A 23,706-nucleotide genomic window follows, 5' to 3' on the forward strand; every position below is an offset into this window, starting at 1 on the left:
GGTTGCTGCATGGTATTTTACAGACTTCGAGCCGTTGAGTTTCTTGTTCCCCGGCCTGATACAAAAAGAACTAGAACCTAAGCACCCTATCTACTCTGTCGGGTTTTGATTTCCGACATACGTTGTTCTTATAGGCCACGAGGAGCCCAGCCAGGATCTGAGCACTTTTGTGACCATTCATGATGAACCCCGCACTGTTTCCCCAGATTCGAAGGTTCAACCTGAAGTTTGTGATGTAACGTGGTTCGGTGAGAGGGGCTCCAAGTGATGTACTTTGGCGGAAACGCCCTCATGCGTGCTGTCTACCGAGTTGGAGCCCGAGTCGGTGTGACTTGACTGCAGATATCCCTGCTCACTATTGCAAGGACTTTTGGAACCCCCTCCTGCTTTTCAGCTGGAGCTCTGAGATGCCTCACTTTGGGCTGTTGTTGCCTTATTGAAGCCAGGGACATCAGCACACGTGGAGCGAGTCGGAACTTGTTTACACCGTATATGCATGGTATTTTAGTTTTTTGAAAGGATTTTGGGTGTGACCCATTGGACTCCAAACCAGGTCTTGCAGAAAGAGAGGTCAAGTGTCAGATACCCCATGGGATAGATCAAGTTTCCGGCGAACATTTCCCTAGAGGGAGATTTTCGAAATGGAGATCCAGTGGCGGTGACGGAGAGAGACAGACAGAGACGGGGAAAAATACCAAAAAGGATCAAGAAAAGATAGCGTGGGGGTTCCTTACGGTACGGACCTTGTATGGTGATGTCATCCGAAACCGGATGCTAAGTATACTCCCAGGAAAAGGACAGATACGGAGTATTCGGAGGGGATAAATGCCATTGAGAGAGTGATAGTAAAAATATGTATATAGACTGCACATATTCATGTCTTGAATCAAGTTAAATCCCTTCGTCATTGACGATCTCCCTACGACCTTGTGTATGTACCCGACAGATCGGAGACTCATCCCACTCTCCTCCACTCGGGTAATGACCAGTCCGCCAATAAGCATTCCCCCACTCGGCTTCTGCTTCTTTCTTTCTTCCCCCCCGACCCACCCTCATACTTTTAAAAGTGATTGCCTCTTGTCGCGCGACTCCTTTTTCTCGTTTTCGTTTCTTTCCTCTTTCTTCAATACTTTCTCTCTACTATACCCTGTACTTCTCCGTACTCTCTGTACTTCTTTCTATACTGCATAGACCACCGTCCTCAACCAACCTTCTCCCCTCGTGTATCACCGCGGTCTCATACCGTCATCCACTCAGCCCCGGCTAATTTCCTTGGAACTGCCCCCCAGACCAGTTCTCCTCTTCTTCTCTCCTCCTACTCTTCCTCACCACCATGCTTTCCGCCGGAGAGCGACCTCAACCATCGGTTACACCCGCCATAATCTCTGCTTCCATGCCCATCCAACCCAATGCTGGATCTTCCGCCATGCCTTCCGCCCTCAACTCCCAGAATTCGCTGAACTCGACACCCACCCAGCACATCTGGGTAGTTACCGGTCCCGCAGGCTGCGGCAAAAGCACAGTCGGCCAGGCCCTGCGCAAGGACCTGGGACTGTCCTTCTTAGAAGGCGATGATGTATGGAGACCCTGCCCTGCCCTCGATATACCCAATGATCGAGAAGAGAAAAAGCAACAGCTAGTTAACACAGATCGCGCAATAGTATCACCCCAAGGCCAACAAAGACAAGATGGGCAACGGCATCCCCCTCACCGACGCAGACCGCTGGGACTGGCTCATTTCTTTGCGCCAGGCTGCCATCGACGCTCTCTCCCCCTCCGAGTCCAATAACTTCCACCCACCCGCCGGTGTCGTCGTTGCCTGCTCTGCCCTCAAGAAGAAGTACCGCGACGTCATGCGCGTTGCCGCCTATGGGTCGCCCTCTGTCCAGATTCACTTCGTTTACCTGAAGCTCAGCGAGGAGGTCCTCATGCAGCGAACCACCCAGCGTCAGGGCCATTATATGAAGAGCGATATGGTTCGCTCGCAGCTACAGGCTCTGGAGGAGCCTAAGGGCGAGTGGGATGCTATCACTATCAATGTGGAGGGCTCGCAGCAGCAAGTGGAGGAAAATGTGCTCAAATCGGTCCATGCGAAACTCTCCGAGCTGAAGTGAGACTTTTCTCTTTGCTTTCGTTGTATACAATATAGCGATGTGACGTAAGCTTGCATCGGAGGATTGCACCTTCTCCGCGTGGTGTCATGGGAGTTTCTCTTTTACGATATGGATATTCGAAATGACCGGCTCGCCTAGGATCGAAACCTAGAGGGCAAGCAAGTGTCTTTATCTGGCGTTGTTTGATTACCGTTTGATCGCATTTACTTTGACTTTCATTTTCGCTTGCGCTTCTGCTTGTTTTTGGCGTACTCGTACGAGTCTGCAAGGCTTGTCTTTTGATACCCCCCCAATGTCTCGGGGCGAAATGGCATACATACACTTTTGTATATGACCAATGAAATCCCATCAAATGGAACCTTCTTTGATTGGGCAGGAGAAATCTAAAATAAAAAAAGACAGAAACTTATTTATAAAGAAAGATCTTCTAAATCTTATTTTTATGCTTATGCCTATGCACAACTATCTATTTCATCTCAAGTTCAGAAGCATCAACTCTGGCGCCTCAATGAAGTTCCGCACCAGATTGCCCATGCGCGCCATTGTCGCTCCATCAATGACCCGGTGATCCGCGCTCCAACTGAAATTAACCTGCTCTCCACGAGCGACTTGACCCTGCTCATCAAAGACGGGTACGGTCCTTGTGCGTCCAACGCCAAGGATAGCAACCTCCGTCGGCACGATGACAGGAGCCACATATGTGCCGCCGATATTTCCAATATTGGAGACGGTGATAGTACCGCCATTCAAATCGGCGGGGGTTAATTTACCTTCCTTGCCAAGGGCACTGAGGCGTGAGATTTCTGCCGCAATGTCGTAGATTGATCGGTTCGCCACGTCTTTGATGTTGGGGACAATAAGACCGTTCGGCGTGTCCATTGCGATGCCAATGTTGTGTTTGGCGCGCATGACTAGCTTGGGCTTTGCGGCGTCAGTGGTGTCGACGCGGGCGTTCAAGATGGGGAATTCGTTCAGAGCGAGTGAGACGGCCTTGACAATGAAAGGGAGGAAGGTGATCTTCTTGGGATCTTTGGCATCACTTGCGAGCTTCTTTCTGATCGATGTTATGTCTCCCACATCGATTTCGTCGGCGTAGAGGAGGTGTGGTGTGTTAAGGGATTTGGTCATGGTTTTGAACATGGCCGATTGGATTGGAGTCAGTCGGACACTGGACTCAGTTTGACGTGTGTCTGGCGTTATGGATGAGGTTGTGGGGGCTGATGTCAATGGAGACTGAGAAGGAGAATTCTTGGCTTCCACGAATCGGAGTACATCTTCTTTGAGAACTCGTCCTTCCTTGCCAGTTCCAACGATATCAAGGATGCTAATGCTATGCGTCTTCAAGAGACCCCGCACTGCGGGCGTTGCAAGGGATGCATGCTTTGACTTGGGAGGTGTCACTGGTGTCTCTGTAGGGACTTCAGGGGCAGTTTCCGAAATGAATGTGGCATGTTCAGATGATTCTGCTATTATTTCGGATTCGGCAACGGCCTCGGTCGGTTCTGGGTCTGCCTTTGGCTCGGCGGGTGGGGGATGATCATCAGGATATTTCGCGTCGTCGACCTCAATATCGCAGAGTGCCTGGTATACGCAGCTCAATTAGCTAAATAATCTCATGTGTATTGAAGTAGTGTTTCTTCGTACCATTCCTGTAGGTATGGTGTCGTCAGCCTCGAAATGGAGCTTCTTAATGACGCCTTCATATCTTGATGTGATCTGCGAGGTTGTGAGTTATTTCATGGATCTAGAATAAGCACGGAGTCGTCTTGAGAAACTCACATCATCGACTGCCTTATCTGACTGATATTGGCACAATGGCTTCCATTCCTCAATGTGTGCCCCCTCCTCCACATACCACTGAATGATCTGGACCTCGGTGATGCCTACAAAAGAGATTAGCAACCAATTCGTCCGATATAGCCAGAAAGGAAGTCCTCCAGATGTGCCTGCTTACCTTCACCAACGTCCTTCAAGATCTGTGACCTGGTTCCCATCAGCATCGAGGCTGCATGGAATCCTCGGTTCAAGACGGGCGGTATGGGGCATGGTGTGCGGAGAAGAATCTGGGGTCGACAAGGTCTCAAAACCCGGGGGAGGCTAGCCCCACTGCGCAACACGTTCATGGTAGAAACAATTTGTGAGATGAAAGAAAGAAGAAGTTGTCAAAATCACGTTCGAAGGGGGGTTAAAAAGCAACAAGGAACGGTGAAATGCATTTATCTATGGTAGCTCCTCCGCGACTCCGCGCCGACGGTAACCGACAGCCACGTGACCTTCCCCGCATGCCATTATTGCGGAGGCGGAGAATCAATCTATGGAATATCAGACATCCACACCCACACACTGCTATTTTGGTGGCCTTACTAAATATACTGACAGAGAGTCTAGAGAAATCATAAATATATGTATAGTATGAAAGACTATCTGAAGCTCAAAGGACTAGATATAGCGGTGTGGACTGACTAATTTCCACCACCTGAAGCTCAACTCAGTATTCTAAGCCTAGGCTCGAAGGCTGGTATATACCTAGGTTATCGACTCTTCTAGGTTTGAAAATTCGAACAATTACATCACCTGTAGATGCCACTGGTCGTTAGATAATACTGAATGTACTGCTTTTCTTTCAACCCCACAGAATGTTAAATTTTGACCATGCTGACTTTGGTTCCTCTGGAGGATCAGGGTCATTCTCTGCGATCTCCACGAAACGAGCCACTGGTGACTCATCCAAGGAGATAATTTTAGTTCGATACCAGATCTTGTATCCAAAGTAGAGTGCTCCAAAGATTCCAATATCAAGGTATGCCGAAATGAATGTTTCGGTAGACCAGCTGCATGAAGACTGTGTCAGTACAGACTTATAATAATCATATTTAAGTATAGCCGAGTAAAAACTCACTGTCCATGGATGAAAGTCGTATAACCACCAGTAAGCAGGATAATGATAAGCGAAACCAAAGTTATCCATGCCGCATACGGTTGAAACGGCGCTTTCCAGGGGAGTCTTTGGCGGGAAATTCCTTGCTTTTTCATGGCATAGTAAAACCGCAAATAAGTGGTGCAAATAACAAGCCAACCCATAATCTGAGCACATGCCACAAGATCCTGTAGCCATGTAAACACCATTGCGGCAGTGGCACTAACAGACATGTAGCCGAGCGCCATCCACACACCGATCGCAAGAACACCCATGTAAGGAACCCCCCCAACGGTTGGTACGTGCGAGAAATTTTGGGGCTTGGCCTTCTCGGGCGAGGCCAAAGAGAATTCGTGAGCCGCTCAACAACGCTAATCTGGTTAGCGCAAGGTATGCAAGCTTGCTGAGTTGAATAACAAACTTGAATTTGCCGAGCTCCAAGCGCTGGTAAGAACAATTGCATTAATTATATGGGGTACCACTGGGATGCCGGCTCGGGTTGCGGCTATAAGAAATGGCGACTGGGCTGCGGTACCAGTGCTTCTTTAGGAGCATAGGATCGTCGGATGGGACCAGAAGAGTAATCATGAAAATCGAGATGACTTTGCCAAAAGATGAGTTATCATATCCAGTGTCTTGATCTTTCAGTGAAGAAAAAAACTTACCATAAAACAAAAGAACACGAACAAATACTCTCTTCGCCGCCTTCGGGATGTTTCTTCGGGGAGCATATGTTTCTGCAGCGGCCATGGAAATGGTCTCCACTGAAGAATAAGCATATGCTGCATTCGCAAAAACAGTCCAAAATCCCATGAAGCGGCCCAATGGGCCTGGGACACCAAGATACTGCACGAATGGCCCGGGATCGTGCCAGTATTTAAAGCCAATTGTTTCGTGGTTCGGGCCACCACCCGCAGTGATAACAATGCCCTGTATAGCATGATGAGTATCGTACTATTTTACAAGAAGGGTTTTCGAATCCATACCATAAAATTCATACCGACAATCAAGAATACTTTCAAAAGCGCAAGATGAAATTCCACCTCACCGTAGATCCTCACAAGGAACGCGTTAGTAGCAAAGAGAACAGCGCTAAAAACCGTAACCCAAATTGCATTATTGAGTGTCACCCAAAACTGCACAATAGTAGCTGCGGCGGCGCACTCGGCCGGAATCGAGATCAAATATTGATATGTGACGTTCCAGCCCTGGGCAAAGGAGAACGCAGGATCCACAAAGTAAGCTGCTGGTCGGATGATGCCTCCGCTAAGAGGAACAAGGGCGCTCAGTTCTCCGATAGAAAGTGTAACACCTGAAATCAATAGTCCCATAATAGTATATCCCATAAATATGCCTGCGGGCCCTGCCTGAGCCAGGGCTCTTCCAGAACCTAGAAAAAGACCGGTTCCGATTGTTCCTGCGAGTGCAATCATTTGAATATGACGCTGTTGTAGACCTCGTCTAGTCGCCGAACGGTTAGTATAAGGGTCTGTTAAATCTAAAAGCTAGAAACAGACCTCAATTCTTTCGTCTCTGCAAGCTCTGGAGCTCCAGCCCCATCTTTGTCATAGACCTCTTTCTCGATATCGTGGTCGTTTGCATATGTCCGGGACGTAGTGACGATCTCATCACCCCCCGCATCTATACCTTTCTGTGTCATTATCGGCGAAGGGACCTTGCGTTACTGAAAGAAAAAAAAAGTCACATCGAAAGCAAGAGCCTAGCAAGCCACATAAATATAAGCTTCAGGCCCAAGACAAGGATGCAAGAAGATAAGATAGCGCGATTGGAACGGTGCCATGGCCTATAGCGACCGTATCTTGCAAAGTGCGTGGGGGTCGCGATAACCCGATACTGCATTGATCGCCATCGTTGGATGTCTTTCTGGCGGTGACGGGTCAATGCGGACTGTCCGGTTTAGTCGAATGTAGGAGTTGATTGCAACCATGCGATAAACGCACCCCCGCACTAACCTCTCCCTTGCGGGGAAGAAGGGGGGTTCCACACCTTAATAGGGAATCCGGGGAAGACTCTATTACTTGAGAATATCCAGTATCCTGGAGACTAGTAACTGTAATTTGGTCCGGATGCACCTATTGCAGGTACCCGCAGTTGAGATAAGGTTGGGAGGCCATCGGCAAATTCCAAGGTTACGTCTGTCATGACTTATAGCTTGGGATTTGAAGCGGTATCTTGCTTCTAGTATCTCTCACCGAGCATACTGACGAGAAATAACAAACGGCAGCCAGTGATTGTGACAGAGTTGTTCCAAGGTTGACTCGTGAAAATGAGGCCACAGGGATATTCTTTGATAATCAAAAGTCAATAGACATTCTGAAAGGTCTTGATAAGTCATTTTTTAGATTACATTGATTATTAATGAAGCATGCGTAAGAACCACCCGGTCAGGCAGAGATATGACGAGAAGTTGCTAGCTCACAGCTCTTTGGCGTGGAGACATAGTCGGGACTATCTCGAGAATCATCAAGAAATGTGTGATATTCCAGCTCTTCACGAGCTGGTGTCGGGCGTGGATAGACCCGGGGTGAATCTCGTGGCCAGTATTGATGTGACTGTACCAGGAAAACAAGGCGACTCAGGACGCCGAACTCAAGCTTGAGCTTGATGCTGTATACCGCCGATTTGAGCGTCGTTTGAATGACAAAATAGTTGAGATATTCGAAGACCAACAGAATGATGTCCATAACAATAATGAGGGCGTTAATGGCAAGTAGTTGATACATGACCTTGCGATTCGGATTGTGGCCGTGGATGCTGGGGGGTGAGACGCGGAGAATGCTGATAGTTTTGGAGATGTATAGGCCGGAAATGATAAATTCTTGGAGACAGAATCCGGTGAGCTCAATGCGCTCCATTATGGTGTATCCATGGACCCGAACTGAAGTTTGGATAAAGTTGGAGCCGTAGGTGAGAACTGTTGTTGGGACATGCAAGACAATGGCGTTGACAATGATCATCGCCAGAACACGATGACTGACTGTCAAATCTTGCACCACGATATTGAGGCGCGAAAATAACACTAACGCTTGTCCCGTGACCATAAAATACCATCCCAGAGTGGACAAGGTGATGGAGAACCAAAGTGGGCCGATACTATAGTATTTTAGGATAAAGCTCAGGGACTGTGGAATTACACCTAGAACCGTTGCAAGCAACAAGCTCCAGAAGTAAAGACCTTGGTATCGGCGAAATGAGGCAAATATGAGCACCATAAGCTCAATAGAGTTGTAGAGAGCGATTCCCAAGAACACTGTGAAAGTGGCTTTGATACTAAAATCATTGCCCGAGTATTCGCCGATGATCCCATTTTCAGAAGAGTCGCTAGACATGATAGCCGCCGGAGAGTGGAGTTCGCGAGCTCAGACGCGACCTGCACGTTCAATCGATGTTAACTTGGACCGAGAAAGGATTGAATGTGTCGATTATTTCGACCAAGGCACTTGGGCCCTAAGATGGCCTTCGCGCCTAGCGAAGACGAGCCACGATCAAGGATAGTTGACAACTCCAGGGGAACGGCCATGCGAAGTAGTATTATAATGTTGGGGGGATGGGGGTGAAAGTGCCGAGAACGAGTACTTTTGGGACCCCAAGCTCGATGTTAGTGGCTCAAGGCCCGGGGGGTCAGATCCCACGCTAGCTAGCGAGCGAGATACAAATGTGGAAACACCGTGAGGTCCTTGCCTGAGTTGTAGCACGCGGTGGAAAGAGGAAACGAAGCGCGGACTCTGAATTTTTTTGATTGGGGGAATCGGGCCGGGGTAGTATATTAATTCTCTCAAGTAGGTTCCACGCACTGGCACATGCAAACTTCAGTTCCCAGCACAGCGCCAACTTGATCCAACGGTAGAAACGGCGTTTCAAAACTCCGTCTTCAGGCTCAATCGTGGGGTCAACCGAATTAAACGAGCCCATAATGGATTCTTCCAAGAAACCCAACCCCGGAGGAGTCCCTCTGGATATAGGCAATATTTGTGAGATGAAGGCAGAATAGGCGAGAAAGTGTCTGGCCCAGAGGGTCTCGCCCTCGCCATCAGGGGGGGGTTGAGCCTTGGCCCTTTCGGGTCAGCACTAAAGTTTTCTAATTTCCCCGCATCGCACCAAGCGAATGGAATCCTCCAATGAGCACGGTCTGGTTCCTTCGTTTCACCTTGTCGCTGCTCGCTGTTCTTGGTCTTTCGTCGAAGCGATTTACGGCGGTTCACACAATCCTGCCAGAAACTGTAAATCAGTCGCCACGGCTTCCCCCTCCACATAAAGGCTAATTGTTCTTCTGCCTTAGGAGAATGCCATTATATGTGCCTTCACGCCCCCGGATAATTATCGGACGGCAAGTCAATCAAATGGCTAGTTTCTCACGCGACATCCTGACATCCCTGGACCAGGTGGAGGGGCCGTGACTCGGCGCTAAGCCCTGGCCCGATGGAGTGTTGCGGACCCTTCCCCCGTTGGCTCGTTCGCACAAGGCTTGCAAATTTAAAGCTCCTCTCCGTGTCCTACTCTTGGTCCGAATAGACTCTTCTGGCAGGTACCCGCGTAGGTGAAATGTACCTTGGACTTGGCCGTGGCCTTGGGCTTCTCGAGTTTTGTTTTTGTTCCCCTCCCATCCTCTACTAGGACGTTGCTAGCGGGATCAAGGGAAGCCAACTCTGTAACATAGGATTTCCATTATATTCAGGCCTGATTTCGAGGCATTTTCTCCTTTTGGAAAGTGTTCAAGTCTCCTCGCTCGCATGGTAGAGTTCATGCGCCTGTTGAGCAAAATGTGGGATCGGAGCCCCGCATAATTGACACTCGATGCTTAGCAACGGCGCATCGTGATCCCCATCTTCGTCTCCGTCTTGCCACCCAGAATCACTCTCCTCCAACAAGTCGGGTTCGGATTCTGGCGTCAACCGATCATCCGACTCGTGCACAGTCCACTCCCGCAGAATTGATTTTTGTTGCCGGAACATTTTCCCAATATCTCGTCCACTACTTTGTTTCTGGTCTCCCGCACTCTCAATCATGTTTGTCACGGCGATATTCATCAAGCCAAGGTCCCACCCGGACTTTTCAGCGTGTAATTTGCGAAACATACCCATGACATGATCCTGGACAACCCGTTCGGCCAAGGAATCGATACTTTCGTCTAGATTAAAGACTAGGCTCGGCAGTGGAGCCGAGCGCGAGATTCGATTAGCGTTGTACGTCCGCACCCCGTCCGTTTCCGGTGCGTTCCTTGGCCGCGTCGATAATCGGAGCGTGCGTGGATGTGCCAGCCACCTTGGCTGCTCATCATTTCCACCACCCCTGACGAGCAAGTCGGTTCTCATTCGTCGGAGCAGACTCTTGGCCAATACCGTCAATTCCCGCCGCACACTTTCCGGGCTATCAAGACGGCCGCGACCATATGTGTCCTCGATACTGATTTGGGTGGGTAAATCACGTCCTTCGATCACTTCGGTATTGTCCACGCCATGAAATATCCCCCAGATTCGCTGGCCGATCCCTTTCGCGGCACCTGGCCCGCCAAGAGTTTTCTCCAGCAGCGGTGGGCTCATACCAGGGTACAAGCGAACATCGCGCACTGTTACCTCTTCTTCGCCAGCATTTTGCTCTGCAACCCGCGTTCTCAGTTTCTGTGCTAACCGCGATCCAATGCCTGGTATTTTGCGGATCTCGTGGGCGTCTATGAACTGAATGACATTGCTTTCCTTGCCATCGCTGGTGAGTTCGTATGGTGGAACTAGGGTTGTTTGTTGATTTGGTTTGTGAACACTGCCAACTAACTTGGCCAATAACTTGGAAGTTGAGATCCCGCCTGTAGCGGTGAAGCCTTTGTCATACTCAAGCTGGCTTCTCAGGTATGCCATCAAATGGGAACCAACCAAGAGCCTCATTTCCAGTGTTGAGGGATCGGACTCCACAGCGGAAGATTCTCCTCCCGGGGGCGGATATGTAGAGCCATGAAATCTTGTGGCATCGTAAGTGAATCCAACGGTCGGATCATTTCTGTTGAGATGGAAGAAGGAAGTAGTCATGTCATTCCGATTGAGCAGTTCAACATTGTAGTCGATCATTTCTGTGACGTCCAGAGAGAGTTCGTCGAAGCCGAGTCTTTCGACGCGGCCACCCCAGATGAAACCGTGGATGAAATGGTATATATCTTTCGATGCATCTCGAAACCTGGTCAAGTCTTCACCCAGAACAATGACGACTTCGGGACAAATGCGCTTGGCATCTTTGATGAGCTGCAGCTTGTGCAAGCCGCGGCGTCGAGCCTCATAGTTGCAGGTAACAACGATTTGTTTCTGTTGGACTGCCAGGGGTTGGGACTTCAAGGCAGGTTGTTCGACCTCAAAGACTGAGGCATAGAAACAGTCATAGTCCTGGTTTTGTCAGTTCCAGCTCCAGCTCCAGCTATGTAAATACAATGGAATGCTTACCAGGTGGAGGACGATGCGACGGTCGTCACGCACCGGTGCTGCAGCCATAGACTCCGAGTGGAAACAACCACATCCATGGACAGGGGACTGATATTCAAGGCCAAAATGGTGAATGAGACCTGAGGCTGATTGTTGGGACAGGTGAGGATTGTCGTGGCAGGCCAGTCTGTCACGGCCATCCCGAAGGCCTTGGCGCGACTGTGGCTGGAGCTGCTGTGGCTGTGCTGGTGGCTGTGGCTGCTCCCACGGCTTAAGCTGGAATTGCTGAAATTCACGGAAAAAAGGAACAAACATCATGGATGTCTGGCAGTTCAGAAGTTAGAATCATTTACCCTGGCCAAATAGTCGAATTTGTAGTTTTGACCTCCCTGCTGCATCATGTTCGGATGTGGTGATTTACGACGCAGCTACCGGATATAGTGTTTTACGCCGCTCAGTTGTGACTTGCATTGAAAATCTAATCTACAACCGGTCTGAAAATATAGATAAACTTTGGAATTTCGTAAAAAATCAATCTTGTTTTAGGTCACTACTTTCGAGTGAACCGGTACATCCACTGTCAATAAACCCTGATCGATTCATCTCAAGCTCCGATCGTAGCATCTCGCCCTATCAGGCCCCCATCTGGTTACAGTAGAGGTCCGAGAGTAGTTACTGAGAGGATGGCAGATATGCATACGCGGAAGCAATGCTTGGCTAGTACTTTCTACCAATTTAGGCTTGCAGAGAATGGTAGAATTTTGCCAGCATCGCAGCCTTGAATGGTTTTGTATGGCCGGAGAGTTCCCACATATTTCCAAGTTTCTATACACTTATTCGCCAAGGAAAATATTGCTAAATTGATTGGACCCTGAGGATAATAAACTACTTACTCAAGGTATGCTTCATGGGCAATGAGCTCGCAGCCTCTCCACTAGCCTGAGCCCGGGTGGGGGCCTTAAAATGACCGAAGAGAAGAACGTAAGCCCCTTCTACCTACCCCTCTTCCACCACATCTCTAACACATAACATAAGAGAAATTCTGATGATAATGCAAACCATGACAAATAATCAAATCGCTTCTCTTGCCGCTGCCGAGGAGGGCAAACAGATTACCATCTCCGCGGTCGAGAGAAGAGCCAACGATGACTCGAGGAATCCATGGACCTCGGTTCCAGTTAACGACCAAGATCTCTCCCAAGGATACAAGGATATCAGCTTTCGCCAGCTGAATAACTACACCAACCATGCCGCGCATTGGTTATCTGAGAATCTACCCCCAAGCTCCGAGCCATTCCAAAGCTTTGCCTATGCGGGTCCCAAGGATTTGCGCTATCCAATCCTGGCTTTGGCTGCAGCGAAACTGCAGAAAGTGGTATGCATGTCATAATGAAAAAGACACCTCAGAATGCGACATTTGTCTAACATTAACGGTGCTAGATCGTCCTTCCTTCGCCACTTATCACGCCCGATGCTCAGACGAGAATCCTCAATGCCAAGAACTGTGGTCTTTATCTGCACACAGCCGCGATGGCGGAACCCATAGCAGCTGTACTCAAGGAAGCACCTCACGTTCAAGCTATCACGGTGCCTGACCTCAGCGTCTTTGTAAACGAAGACCCAGCACCCACATATACATACTCCAAATCGTGGGAAGAGGCTAAGGATGATCCCTGGGTTGTCTTCCACACATCAGGCACCACAGGTTCGTCGCTTGTACATCCTAGCAATGTATCAGCTAATACTGACCAACCATTAGGATACCCTAAGCCACTTACATATACGCAGTACATGATGGCGATGCCCGGCGTGGTGGCGTCTATTCCAGGCATGGAAGAGTGCTGGGTCGGCCGGTATAGCAACAAACGACTATATACCCCGCTGCCATCTTTACATGTATTTCCAACCCTCTCTCTCTACTATTGAAAATCTTCCCTTTCAGATTTTGGATTCTGACTAATCCTGAATAGCTGGTTGGAATGATTTTCATATTGGGACTGACTACCTTTAACGATACAATCATCGTAGTCGGACCATCCGCACCTCCAACTCCTCAAAACGTTCTAGATGTCATTAAATACGGCAAAGTAAATTCCGCCCTTCTAACACCGGCCCTCATCGAAGAAATATGTCTATCACAGACCGGTGTTGATACACTGCGAAGCCTCGACTATGTTCAGTACGCCGGGGCACCTCTAGCAGCAAAGGCAGGCAATTTGCTAGCGTCGCATACGAACGTCACACCTACCATCGGCAGTACCGAAGCCGGAGGCTACATGACCAAAATACATGGCAAAAAGGACGCATGGGACTACATCAGTTTCCACGAACGTGCCGGGGCGGTCTTCGAGCAGCGCTTCGATGATCTGCACGAGTTAGTCTTTGTGCGCCAGCCCGACGACCGAACGCAGTCAATCTTCAAGCTTTATACGGACCGTGATCGCTACCCGACGAATGATCTCTGGATCGAACACCCTGTTTACAAGGGTCTGTGGAAGATTATTGGTCGTGCCGATGACCATGTTAGCTTTTCGCATGGGGAAGGCCTTCATGCGTCGCGTCTAGAGCCGGAGATCGAAGCTCACCCCGCTGTTAAGTCGGCGTTGATTGGGGGTCATGGGTATTCGGCGCCGGTGCTCTTGCTTGAATTGTATACCGGGAGTGTGGACGAGAATGACCGGGTTTCATTCCTTGCTGCCCTGCAGTCTCATATTGATAAGGTCAATGCTCAGGTCCATCAGTGTGTGGCTCTTTCTGCCGATCGAATTATCATAGCGACGGAGGATAAGCCGTTTGTACGGACGGTTAAGGGCAGTGTTGGGCGGGTGCAGACTCTGGCAGCTTATAAGGATGAGATTGCAGCTTTATTTGCCTAGAGCCCTTGATATAGAAATAAGGAACATTCAGTTCAATGACTTGGGCGAGGGCTAATGTGGCAAAGGAGAGAATGACCATTGATCGTGCTCTGTATGTTGATATAAATGAAGTCGTTGGCTTCGGCAAGTTTTCTGGAAGCAGAGGGTCCCGATAACCAAACTGTGGACCTCACTCCCGTGTCGTCGGTGGGGTGGACGGCAGCACAGACTGGGTTAGGCACCGGGGACCACTGGGACCACGTGCTGAGCCCCGATCCAAGGTTAAGGGGATGGCCAGACTTCAGCGGCTTGAGACGCGCAATGCGGCGGGGTTTGTTGTTCGATGGAGTAGGGGATGTGCACTAACTAATACTTAAACGTTGCATGAATAACTACTACATACATACATATGTACATTGGTAGGATTTGCACTGGCAGTGGAACCCTCGCTCCAGATACCCCTCATTATGGAATACTCTAAAATGGGCTACTGGTATGTACTCGTACGCGGCTAGGGATCCAACGGGCAAGGGTATCGAATGTGCTGGAAGTGATGGGGGCTGCAGGAAGATCGATGCCTGGCCGAGGGGCTTTGTTTAGGAGATATTCCATTCCAGTATGGATCCGGAGTAGGTAGGTAAGACATTACCGTGTCCAGACCGACGCCACCAGTATTCGGACATGGAGCTGTGCGGCTAATAACTCCCCTGGTCCGCTGCAGCTCCACGAAATTAATCAAACGGGAGGCAAATAAGACAGAAAAGAAAGCAGATCTCGTGAGATTCAGAGGCAGTCGTACTCGTAAGATAGCTCTACTCGTACAGTACAGTAGGTAATGTGGCCACACTGTCACTCGTAACTCCAGTTTTCGCCATCAGAGATCCTTGCCCCACTTCTGTTTCTTTTTATAGAACAAACATCCAACAGTCAGTGTATACAGGACTGTGTATATTATTACGAGTACGTAGTATGGATATTGAGAGGCAGGACAACTTCAAGGGACAGATAAATTATAGTAACAGCCTACAGCCTACAGCCTAGAGGATATGAGTCAAAGATCCAGTCCATCCACAACCACACTAGTCTTTAAGATTAAATTAGAACGGCACTCAAGGCCGATCGCCATCTCCGACCGGGCTGGATGTGGCGTCAATAGTTCAAAGTCCCCAGGAAAATCTCTGCTTGCTTCTATTTCTGTTGATTGTTGGTTATTCAGGTGACAGGAGTATTTCAAGCATCTGTATAGATACTTCAAGCATCTGTCTTGTACACTTATACTCCTATAGTATAGGTCTGCTGTGATCTGCTGTGACTGTGACGATCACAAGCGCCGACTATTCTTAGCGCAACCCCTCCCTTCTTTCTTCTGCATTACATACTCCTCCTACATCATACGCTTTCTCTTTCTCTTCGTCATGCCTGCTCAATGACACCTTCTTCTTCACTCGAGTCATCCCTTCCTTCACGCTCATGCTCTTCATCCACCATGTCCTGTCTGCAACCTCCTAGTGGTAGAAGTGACCACAACAGCATCTCCTCTCGCCCCAAACTCACCCTCCAAACAACCTCGCTACCTCTCACCTTTGGCCGATCCACAACTGGCCTGTCGCGCTCCTTCACTGCAACTGCGACTGCATCGCCGACCGTCCGAAACACCTTCAAAAATGCTTACGATGCCACATCCCCATCTTCCACAGCCACTTCACCTACCAAGGCCTCCACCACCTCCGGCCTGCGATTAAACACCACCACCACCACCACCACCACCACTGCCGTCCCTATCGCCAAACCTATTTCCCCCTTCATTCATCACACAAACCCCAACAACTCCCCGTACAGCTATCGCAGCCCTTACAGCCTCCCACTTGGCGTGCGAAGCATTCTCCGCAACTCCCCGCTCGAGGGAGCCTCACGACGGCGCTCAGGCTCCGTTTCCGCAGGCGCGGGTGGACCTGGCGGCGCAGGCGCACGCCGGGTCTTCTTCCCGCCAAGAAGCAAGTCAGCTTCCGACACATCCTCGAAGAAGAGATTCGCACGGAGCGATACACGGCGCAACACCTGGATCTCGTTCGGGAAGAGGCAGTGCACGAGGCAGACAGTGGGGCTAGCAATACGAACACCAAAACCCACACCCACACCCACTCTCACACCCACACCGCCATAAGCGTCACCAGGAAAGATGACGAAGCTGGAATCGAATTAGGATCGGCGTCAGGATCTACATCGGGTTCCGGGTCAGGGTCAGGGTCAGACTCGGATTCAAGCAGTTTATCAGTATCAGAGTCAAGTACGGACGAAGGAAGCGCTGACGAAATCGGCGACCGAACATCTCTGTCCAAGGAAGAGCGCAAGAAACGCCGCACGCTGCGCATTGAGCGACAGGTTCGCGCTGTGGCGCTGCTGGATGGTCTCGAGGCTACCCCGTACTCTCCGACGCCGCAGACGCCGCGACAAAATCGGGTGAAACGGCGCCGTGAGTGGAAGTGGACTCTCGATCCTATCGAGGGGAGTCCGGATAGTGCGCAGTCTGAGCTGCCACAGTCAATACCATACGATCAACCTGCATGCATTTTGGCAGACCCGCGGCCGGAATCGAAATATCTATCGCAATGAAACCGGGTTAGATGGGCGAGGGCGAGGGCGAGACTGAAGTCGCGGGTCTTTTGCTGGTGGCTTTTTCCTTACGCGCATATATAATTGTGATGCATATCTTCAAGATTCGATGAATCATGTCTTTGCTGTTTCTGCTTTTGCTTGATGGCTTGCTAGAGGCGCTGGTGGCTCATTTTTCTTTCTTTCAAGCGATTACTATTCTCATCTCATCCCGTGGGTGCGGGCATATAACTACGACCTCTATTTAAGTTGGTACCATTAATACACCAAATACATCAATGGACATACATGTACATGTACATATTTCTTACACTGGCTTTATCTCTCACTCTTTGAATACTCGTAGAGCACGGAGTAGATAAAGTGTGCTTCTCCAGGTGGACCCGGTATGACCCGGACGCCATCTCCTTGGCAACTTGAAGTGACAAGAGGTGCAGCATTATGCAGCCACAGACAAGGCGGCTATTTGCGATGTATGTAGCCTGTGTCACACATATAACTAAATATTGTTTCTAGGTAGTCTGTACTCCGTACTCCGTATCAACATCGCCATTCTGTCGCATCGGTGGGCCTTTCGTCCCAGCACTCCTTCACTTTCCATGCAGGAATCCCCGCAACTCGCTCTAGCAACCCAATAACACACACAGTACTTTCATCAAATTAAGATCGACGACTTCAAATCGTTGATCCAATGGTGGTCTCTACTAATTTTCCAAGGACGGCAAGACTTGTGCTTTGGCCAATGACAAAAAAGAAATGGAGCTTTGGGATACTGCCACTTGGACTTTCCAGCAAGCAATACCGTTTAGTAAAGGGTACCAAATCTCATCCGTTTGCTTCTACTTCAAGACGGACCAGGGGCCATACACTGGATTCCGGCGTTCTGATCACGTCGGCAGACTCAGAACTGTCACGACCAGCCCTATACTCTGGCGGGGAGTGCGTCATTAGAGGCGATGAAAGAATCCTTTGGCTACCCCCCAACTACAGAGGTCCCCCGGCGGTTCTGGGGCGAGATGCGGTCATGTTGACAAATATAAATAAAATGGTCAAGTGGTCTTTGTTGATGTCAACTAATTGAAGCAAATGAACATACTGCTTTAAGATGTTGGTAAGCCTGTTTGTCGCGCTTTGGTGGGCAATGCTCTCACGACTCTGAATGAGCGAGAGATTTTGTGGGCGTCCTCTTGATTTAACGAGCTCTACCAGTTGAATAGAACAAGGGGGATGGTAGTTAATTGATGCTTTGTCTATTGCAGGCACCATATAACGGAATCAAAAACCTCTTTCTTCATTTCAACTTGAAGGTATCCTTGCCACAATACTTAGGTTGTTCTGGGAAGTAGAACTGTATATTCAAGATATCAACCGCATATACTACCTATCGAGCTGTGACGCACTAGGGATACTCGGAGTTAGCGTACTATCGAAATGAAAAGTAGGTACTTAGTATCATAATATAGCATTTCGTAGTAAGTAAATCACGTATATGCGCCGACCAACGCCATAATATAATCATCCCGAAACCCCCAAGACCCTTCCAAAACATGTATTTACTAGATATGCACTCAAGTCTCAGTCTCAACGTCCGGCTCTCGGCCAGTCAACCCCCCCGACGCCAACCTTTTTCTTTATTTTGTTCAATGCAAACTTGGCCTCGTCCTTCACGAAGACCGCATTGCGTGCTGGACGCCACTGCATTAAGCCCCGCTGTTGTCGCTGATCACTACGTCGGTTAGACTCTTCGGTCTGAGACATGCTGGCTTTCGACGAGGAGGCCTCGGCTGTATGGCTGATTGTCGAAGGACCGCGGGAGAGCTCCTCGCTTTCCGAGTCTGACGACTCATCCGATAGCTCACCATTTCCCCCGTTAACTGCCTCTGCCTCACCAGCCCCATCCTTCCGCCTGGGATTTGGCTGGCCTTTGAGAGGCGGGGGAGTCACTGGGTCATGGGGAGGAGTATCACGACCAGGCTCTGCCACTTTTCGTCCGAGGGAGTCTGTGTAGGCGCGCGGATCTTGACCAAAGGCACCGCTCCAATCGTGTCCTTCACGATCAAGCCAGCGACGACGCTCCGCTGGATCAGCCTGTTTGAGAACATCCCTACCCTCGATGAGCGATTTTTCGTGCTTCTGCTGGACTTCCTCGGGGACATCCTTTTCGACGGTGCGGGACCGCACACCTTGCGCCATGCATGCTTCCCACGTCTCGAAGGTCTCGCGTGAATCATTGTCGACAACGAAGCGCTCGTGTGACTCGTCGATGCCCGGCGAAAATTTGCAGCGGAATTGGAGTCTTCCAACTTCGGTGAGATCTTCGAGACCAGGGACTTCCTTGGCCTTCCAGTTCTTCTCTGTGACATAGTTCTGCGTCAGGCGCGGGCCGGATTTTGTCGTCCAGATGGGGATATCAATATCAGTATCCTCGTTGTCGACTAGATGCTGCAACCAGAGAATAGCATATGCTGTCGCGCTACGCTTGCCCTGGCTATGGAACTCGAAGACGACGGGTGACCTATACCGATGCTTGACGGGCAGACGCAATGAATCGCGGTAGCTCTCGTCAGATGTATCGTAGACCACGTCGCTTCCTTCAAGCTTGCAAGCTGCCCGACCGATCTTGCCAACGCTCCCACCGGTGCGCAGCTTGATCTTCGACTGGCGCCCGAATCCCTTTGCGACCACCTTGTCGGCCACAAATTCAAAGGTGCCAACGTCCCAGCCGAGCATGGCCGGGGGAAGCTTCGTCTCGACATGTCGGAAAAGAAGAGAGAGGCGAATACGTCCAAACCCGACACCACCATCCAGTGGGTACCATCGCGTAACCTGGGAGCTTGTCTGGAAGATGTCGGACAGCTTGAGAGGGACGACGCCGAGGATTGGATCGTGCTCGCGGTATCTCTGGTCTCGAACAGTAACAGTAACCACGGCAGATCGCCAATCGCGAACAAAACGTTCGGTTCCGGCGTTAAATATGGGTTTAGAGCTCACGGCCTTGGGACGTGTACGGTAGATCTGAAAAAAAAGAGAGGGATTGTTAGCGTGATGAGCGGGCGAGTCGGGTTTAAAAAAGGCACTTACCAGCTGATCATTCAGCAGGATCTTGCAGTAACTCGTAGGAAGCTCGTCGCCCTGCTCCTCGGTGTTTTCACCAAATGGTTTAGCAGGCTCGTACTCCTTGCCCTTCCGGTTTCCGTCGCTACCCTTGATGTTGGCGAGTTGGAGATTCACAATCTGATGCACGACGATATGCACAATACCGCTCGGCCAGATCGGGTCGGGAGGTGTGTGCATAACGGCATCTTCTTCCTCGCTGTTGATGCTTCCCTTTTCATCTTCGAACGTAGGATTTCCCTTGAGGTTCTCTGGGAGGTCCTTCTTTTTACCATCCGTGCGTAGCTCTGGCCGCAGCTTGGGCTTCCCGAAGTATCCCACCTCCCAGTGCAGCTGGCCAGGCATCTCACTGCCCTCGTCAAGGCCCTGGAGCTTGGAGATCTGGGGAAACATGCGACCAGGGTGCTGAAGCATTTCACGGATGGGCAGCTCGACCTTTCCGACAACATCGTCCGCCGTGTTACGGTCCGAATCCCAGAGTTCAATGCTGAGGTTTTCGTCCGCTTTAATCAACTCTGGCGTCACAAGTAGAGCAGCAGTCTCTTCCCACATCGGATTCAGGTCGTCGGTAATGACTCGTGTGCAGTACATAGGTTTTCCATATTTGGAGAAGGACAGGTTGATGTACGGATCACTACCGCCGCCCTCACTGCCACGGCGATCCTGCTTGCTCAAGCCGATTGCCCGGTGGATACGAATCCACATAACACCCAAAGCCAGGGTATCTTTGTGGATGTCGTCACCCTTCAGCAACATGCTCAGATCCATCGTCATGGATTTAGGCGCAGCGAACATGGCGCAAGCGGCCCCGATGGCGTAGTTCACGAAATTCGAGATGAGAGGCAGATTGAGGATATTCACCCCTCTTTTGAGCATAGGCACGCAAGCTGCCTTCACATGAGGGATACCGACCAAGCTGAAGGTCAGTTCCTTCGCGAAAGGCGGCTCGGGGGTCATCTGAAGACGAAGTCGAACCGTCCCGACCAATTCGGTAAGCTCGACGAATACAGGGAAAGGAACTCCGAAAAGTCCTCGAACACCCAAGTAGAACACAATTTGCATATGCATGTTACGGGCTTTGGAGGACGCACTTGAGCCCGTCGGCTTGGCGTGATACGCAAATGAAGCTTCCATGTTATAGTAACTACCACCTTCCTCTGCAGCGGCAGCTTCTTGGGGATCTTTATTTTTGATATTCTCCTCGTGGATATTTTGCTTCAGATTCTCCACATGGTCATCGGGAAGAGCACGCATGCTCAGAATGCGGAGGGAATTATTTCCCTGGTCAATTTCGGCAATGCGGACGTTCTCCACGACGCTGGGCGCGGACGCTTGCATGATGTCTTCAATTGTATCAGCCATTGGTATGAGCATGTCTGGGTTGACAAGACCCCAGACCACGCTGAGGAAACTGTTCATCCATTCGACCGATTCGGGGAGAAGATTCGCAGTAGCCTATTGCCATTAGTTATCCATCTGGTAAGAGAAGGGTTGGATTTGGGGGGAAATTACGGTCTCTCCGCGAAGCTGCTCGCTATGCCATTCCATATCTCTGCCACTTCTAATCACCTGCTGCACCCATAGCCAAACGCCGCTTGCGATGCACGCGGCCAGGGGGATAAGTCCTAGCAGCGATCCTCCGAAAAACCGACCGAGAAAGATAATTGCTAATGGGATTCCAATACAAAGCCCCATTCCACGTCTCTCTAGTTGGTCAAACATCGGCTTGTATGATATAGTCGGAGTAGGGTGGAATAGCACGTTCGTTTTCTCTCCGCGGATTGGGACATCGGATGTTGTGCCCTCGGCGATGGGATCTGGGGGCGCTGTGATATCTTGATTTTCCTTATACTCCGAAAATTCTTGGTCATGGCTGGTTTTGACGTCCTGCGTTGTACCATCAGTTCACACTGCTTGTTTGTATCCTAGAGCTTTGATGACGATCACTCACGGTTGGTTGTCCGAGGTTCGCATTAGGAACCGTCAGCTAGATATTCTGTCAGTTAAGAGACCCCAGTATAAGCCTGAGTATTCCTCTGCTCACAGTTGGATTCTTGACAGCATCCATAGATGTCTCATCCTGGTCTTCCACTCCAATTTCGCGACCGGTGGTGGGATCGGTCACCATCCGGGTCTTGGCCTGGGACACTTCCCGTGCCTTATGTGCAGAAACATCCCCTTGTTCATCATCATGTCCAAGTTCTTGAATCTTGCGCTCTCGTTCTTGTTTGGATTTATTCTCCTGGTCAATGCGAAGGTCTCGCTCCTTCTTCTCTCTGTCGAGATGCTCGACGAACTTCTGGACCGTGGGAACGGGGTTTGCACCGCTCCAGTGTTCACCTATACGGTGTCTCTGCGGGGATTCGGTTTCATGGCCATTGCTAGCCATTATTAAGGCTGGCCTTCTCGCAAAATCGTTGTGCGTTAGGTGGTACAGTTACCTGGTGCTGGAGGTCGTAGGTATGTGCAAACGTTGAATATCGAATTGGGAAGCGGGGGGGTTTCTCACAGTACCCCCGTTTGCACTGCAGTTGGAGGAGCGGTATAATTTGTTACAGAGATGTTGAAATTAAGAAATTAAGAAGAAAAAAAAAAGAGTTGTGTGCAGTGCAAAGAGGCCGAGATCTTTGGAGCTGGGAAGCTCTCCCCGGAACGACGTCATCGGGCAGAACCCGGGAATTGCAATGACGCTACCTCTTGGTACTGGATGTACACTCTCGAACCTGTCATTTAATTGGAGTTAATTCACGACCAATTCGAGATCTGCAACCTAGCCCCAATGGAAGGTTGATTTCCCCACATTTATTGCTGTGCTGTTGCTCTCTCCGTCCACAGCGGCGGAATCCCACTCTTGGCAAAGACTGGAGCTCATTTCAGCAAGTTTTGGTCTTCTAACTTGAAACTTGCTGAATATCACAAGCAGCACAGTTATAATTCACTCCCCCGTCGCCATTTTAATCGTCATGCATTTGAAGAAAGGAGTCAGCTTAAACATATGTACGTTGATTGTCGAAGCGATCGGTGCGATAGACTGACTATCTCCGAAGCTCACGAGAGATCCAAGCCATGATGTCACCGCGGAGCTTACGCCTTGGTTTATGTATGGCTTCAATTCAAGTCCAACATTCGGGGGATATCCCCAAACCATGGGGATCCTTGAGATTATGCCCTTCCATAAAGTCAAACTCGCTCTTGGAGGCTCGGCCGCGTAGCAGCGGTACTTAGTCAGTGAACTAACGAATAGGTTGAACTGTCGATCAATGCGATCAGATAGCGCCCTGAATCAGGTCTGTTACACCGACCAAACATTTATTGGATGATCAATTGAGGGTAGACTAGTTAATCACAGGGGTGATCTGTGATGATCTTTCTTTCAATCCAGTGGCCGGCAGGTTGGCGATGTCATATTAGTTCATGAGACGATGATAAATACCGATCGGCAGGACGAATACTAGTAAGGTGATCGCTATCACTACAATTCCTGTGATGGTATAGCGATTTTCACGACTAATGTACAAACAACCTTGGAAAGAATATTTCGAACTTGAACTCTATCATCAATGTAGACTATTAAATACTTAGTATGCGAGGATTACAGTAGGTCTGCCACCACGAAGTTCAACACTATTTTGGTTGAACTAGCTTCTATATGAAGAAACCTCGCTGGA

General features: G+C 49.8%; 8 protein-coding genes across 8 annotated transcripts; 3 read left to right on the forward strand and 5 right to left on the reverse strand.

Annotated features, from left to right (window-relative positions):
• Positions 1-1,333: 1,333 nt before the first annotated feature.
• On the forward strand, positions 1,334-2,114 carry N7509_010554 (gluconokinase; the record flags this gene model as incomplete). Its single annotated transcript, XM_056635191.1, has 2 exons — positions 1,334-1,576; positions 1,662-2,114. 2 exons carry the CDS (start codon positions 1,334-1,336, stop codon positions 2,112-2,114), a joined length of 696 nt encoding a protein of 231 aa, XP_056485811.1.
• A 471-nt stretch (positions 2,115-2,585) lies between these two features.
• Positions 2,586-4,114, reverse strand: N7509_010555 (uncharacterized protein; the record flags this gene model as incomplete). Its single annotated transcript, XM_056635192.1, has 4 exons — positions 2,586-3,695; positions 3,759-3,830; positions 3,894-3,997; positions 4,069-4,114. The coding sequence occupies 4 exons, from the start codon at positions 4,112-4,114 to the stop codon at positions 2,586-2,588; spliced, it is 1,332 nt and encodes a 443-aa protein (XP_056485812.1).
• Positions 4,115-4,737: 623 nt separating this feature from the next.
• N7509_010556 (amino acid permease) lies at positions 4,738-6,691 on the reverse strand (the record flags this gene model as incomplete). Its single annotated transcript, XM_056635193.1, has 6 exons — positions 4,738-4,945; positions 5,014-5,392; positions 5,511-5,633; positions 5,697-5,961; positions 6,018-6,536; positions 6,605-6,691. 6 exons carry the CDS (start codon positions 6,689-6,691, stop codon positions 4,738-4,740), a joined length of 1,581 nt encoding a protein of 526 aa, XP_056485813.1.
• Positions 6,692-7,436: 745 nt separating this feature from the next.
• On the reverse strand, positions 7,437-8,381 carry N7509_010557 (uncharacterized protein; the record flags this gene model as incomplete). The annotated part of the gene is made up of 1 exon (XM_056635194.1): positions 7,437-8,381. The coding sequence occupies one exon, from the start codon at positions 8,379-8,381 to the stop codon at positions 7,437-7,439; it is 945 nt and encodes a 314-aa protein (XP_056485814.1).
• Positions 8,382-9,764: 1,383 nt separating this feature from the next.
• On the reverse strand, positions 9,765-11,525 carry N7509_010558 (putative DNA polymerase iota; the record flags this gene model as incomplete). Its single annotated transcript, XM_056635195.1, has 2 exons — positions 9,765-11,420; positions 11,478-11,525. 2 exons carry the CDS (start codon positions 11,523-11,525, stop codon positions 9,765-9,767), a joined length of 1,704 nt encoding a protein of 567 aa, XP_056485815.1.
• A 991-nt stretch (positions 11,526-12,516) lies between these two features.
• Positions 12,517-14,332, forward strand: N7509_010559 (putative AMP-binding enzyme; the record flags this gene model as incomplete). The annotated part of the gene is made up of 4 exons (XM_056635196.1): positions 12,517-12,831; positions 12,897-13,161; positions 13,216-13,352; positions 13,427-14,332. 4 exons carry the CDS (start codon positions 12,517-12,519, stop codon positions 14,330-14,332), a joined length of 1,623 nt encoding a protein of 540 aa, XP_056485816.1.
• A 1,465-nt stretch (positions 14,333-15,797) lies between these two features.
• Positions 15,798-16,924, forward strand: N7509_010560 (uncharacterized protein; the record flags this gene model as incomplete). Its single annotated transcript, XM_056635197.1, has 2 exons — positions 15,798-16,393; positions 16,600-16,924. The coding sequence occupies 2 exons, from the start codon at positions 15,798-15,800 to the stop codon at positions 16,922-16,924; spliced, it is 921 nt and encodes a 306-aa protein (XP_056485817.1).
• A 1,581-nt stretch (positions 16,925-18,505) lies between these two features.
• On the reverse strand, positions 18,506-22,427 carry N7509_010561 (C2 domain protein; the record flags this gene model as incomplete). The annotated part of the gene is made up of 5 exons (XM_056635198.1): positions 18,506-19,939; positions 20,006-21,493; positions 21,551-21,925; positions 21,990-22,025; positions 22,083-22,427. The coding sequence occupies 5 exons, from the start codon at positions 22,425-22,427 to the stop codon at positions 18,506-18,508; spliced, it is 3,678 nt and encodes a 1,225-aa protein (XP_056485818.1).
• Positions 22,428-23,706: the final 1,279 nt, after the last annotated feature.

Source organism: Penicillium cosmopolitanum, assembly GCF_028827165.1.
Source record: "Penicillium cosmopolitanum strain IBT 29677 chromosome Unknown utg000009l:1.0-9042332.0:1.0-9050551.0, whole genome shotgun sequence".
NCBI lineage: Eukaryota > Fungi > Ascomycota > Eurotiomycetes > Eurotiales > Aspergillaceae > Penicillium > Penicillium cosmopolitanum.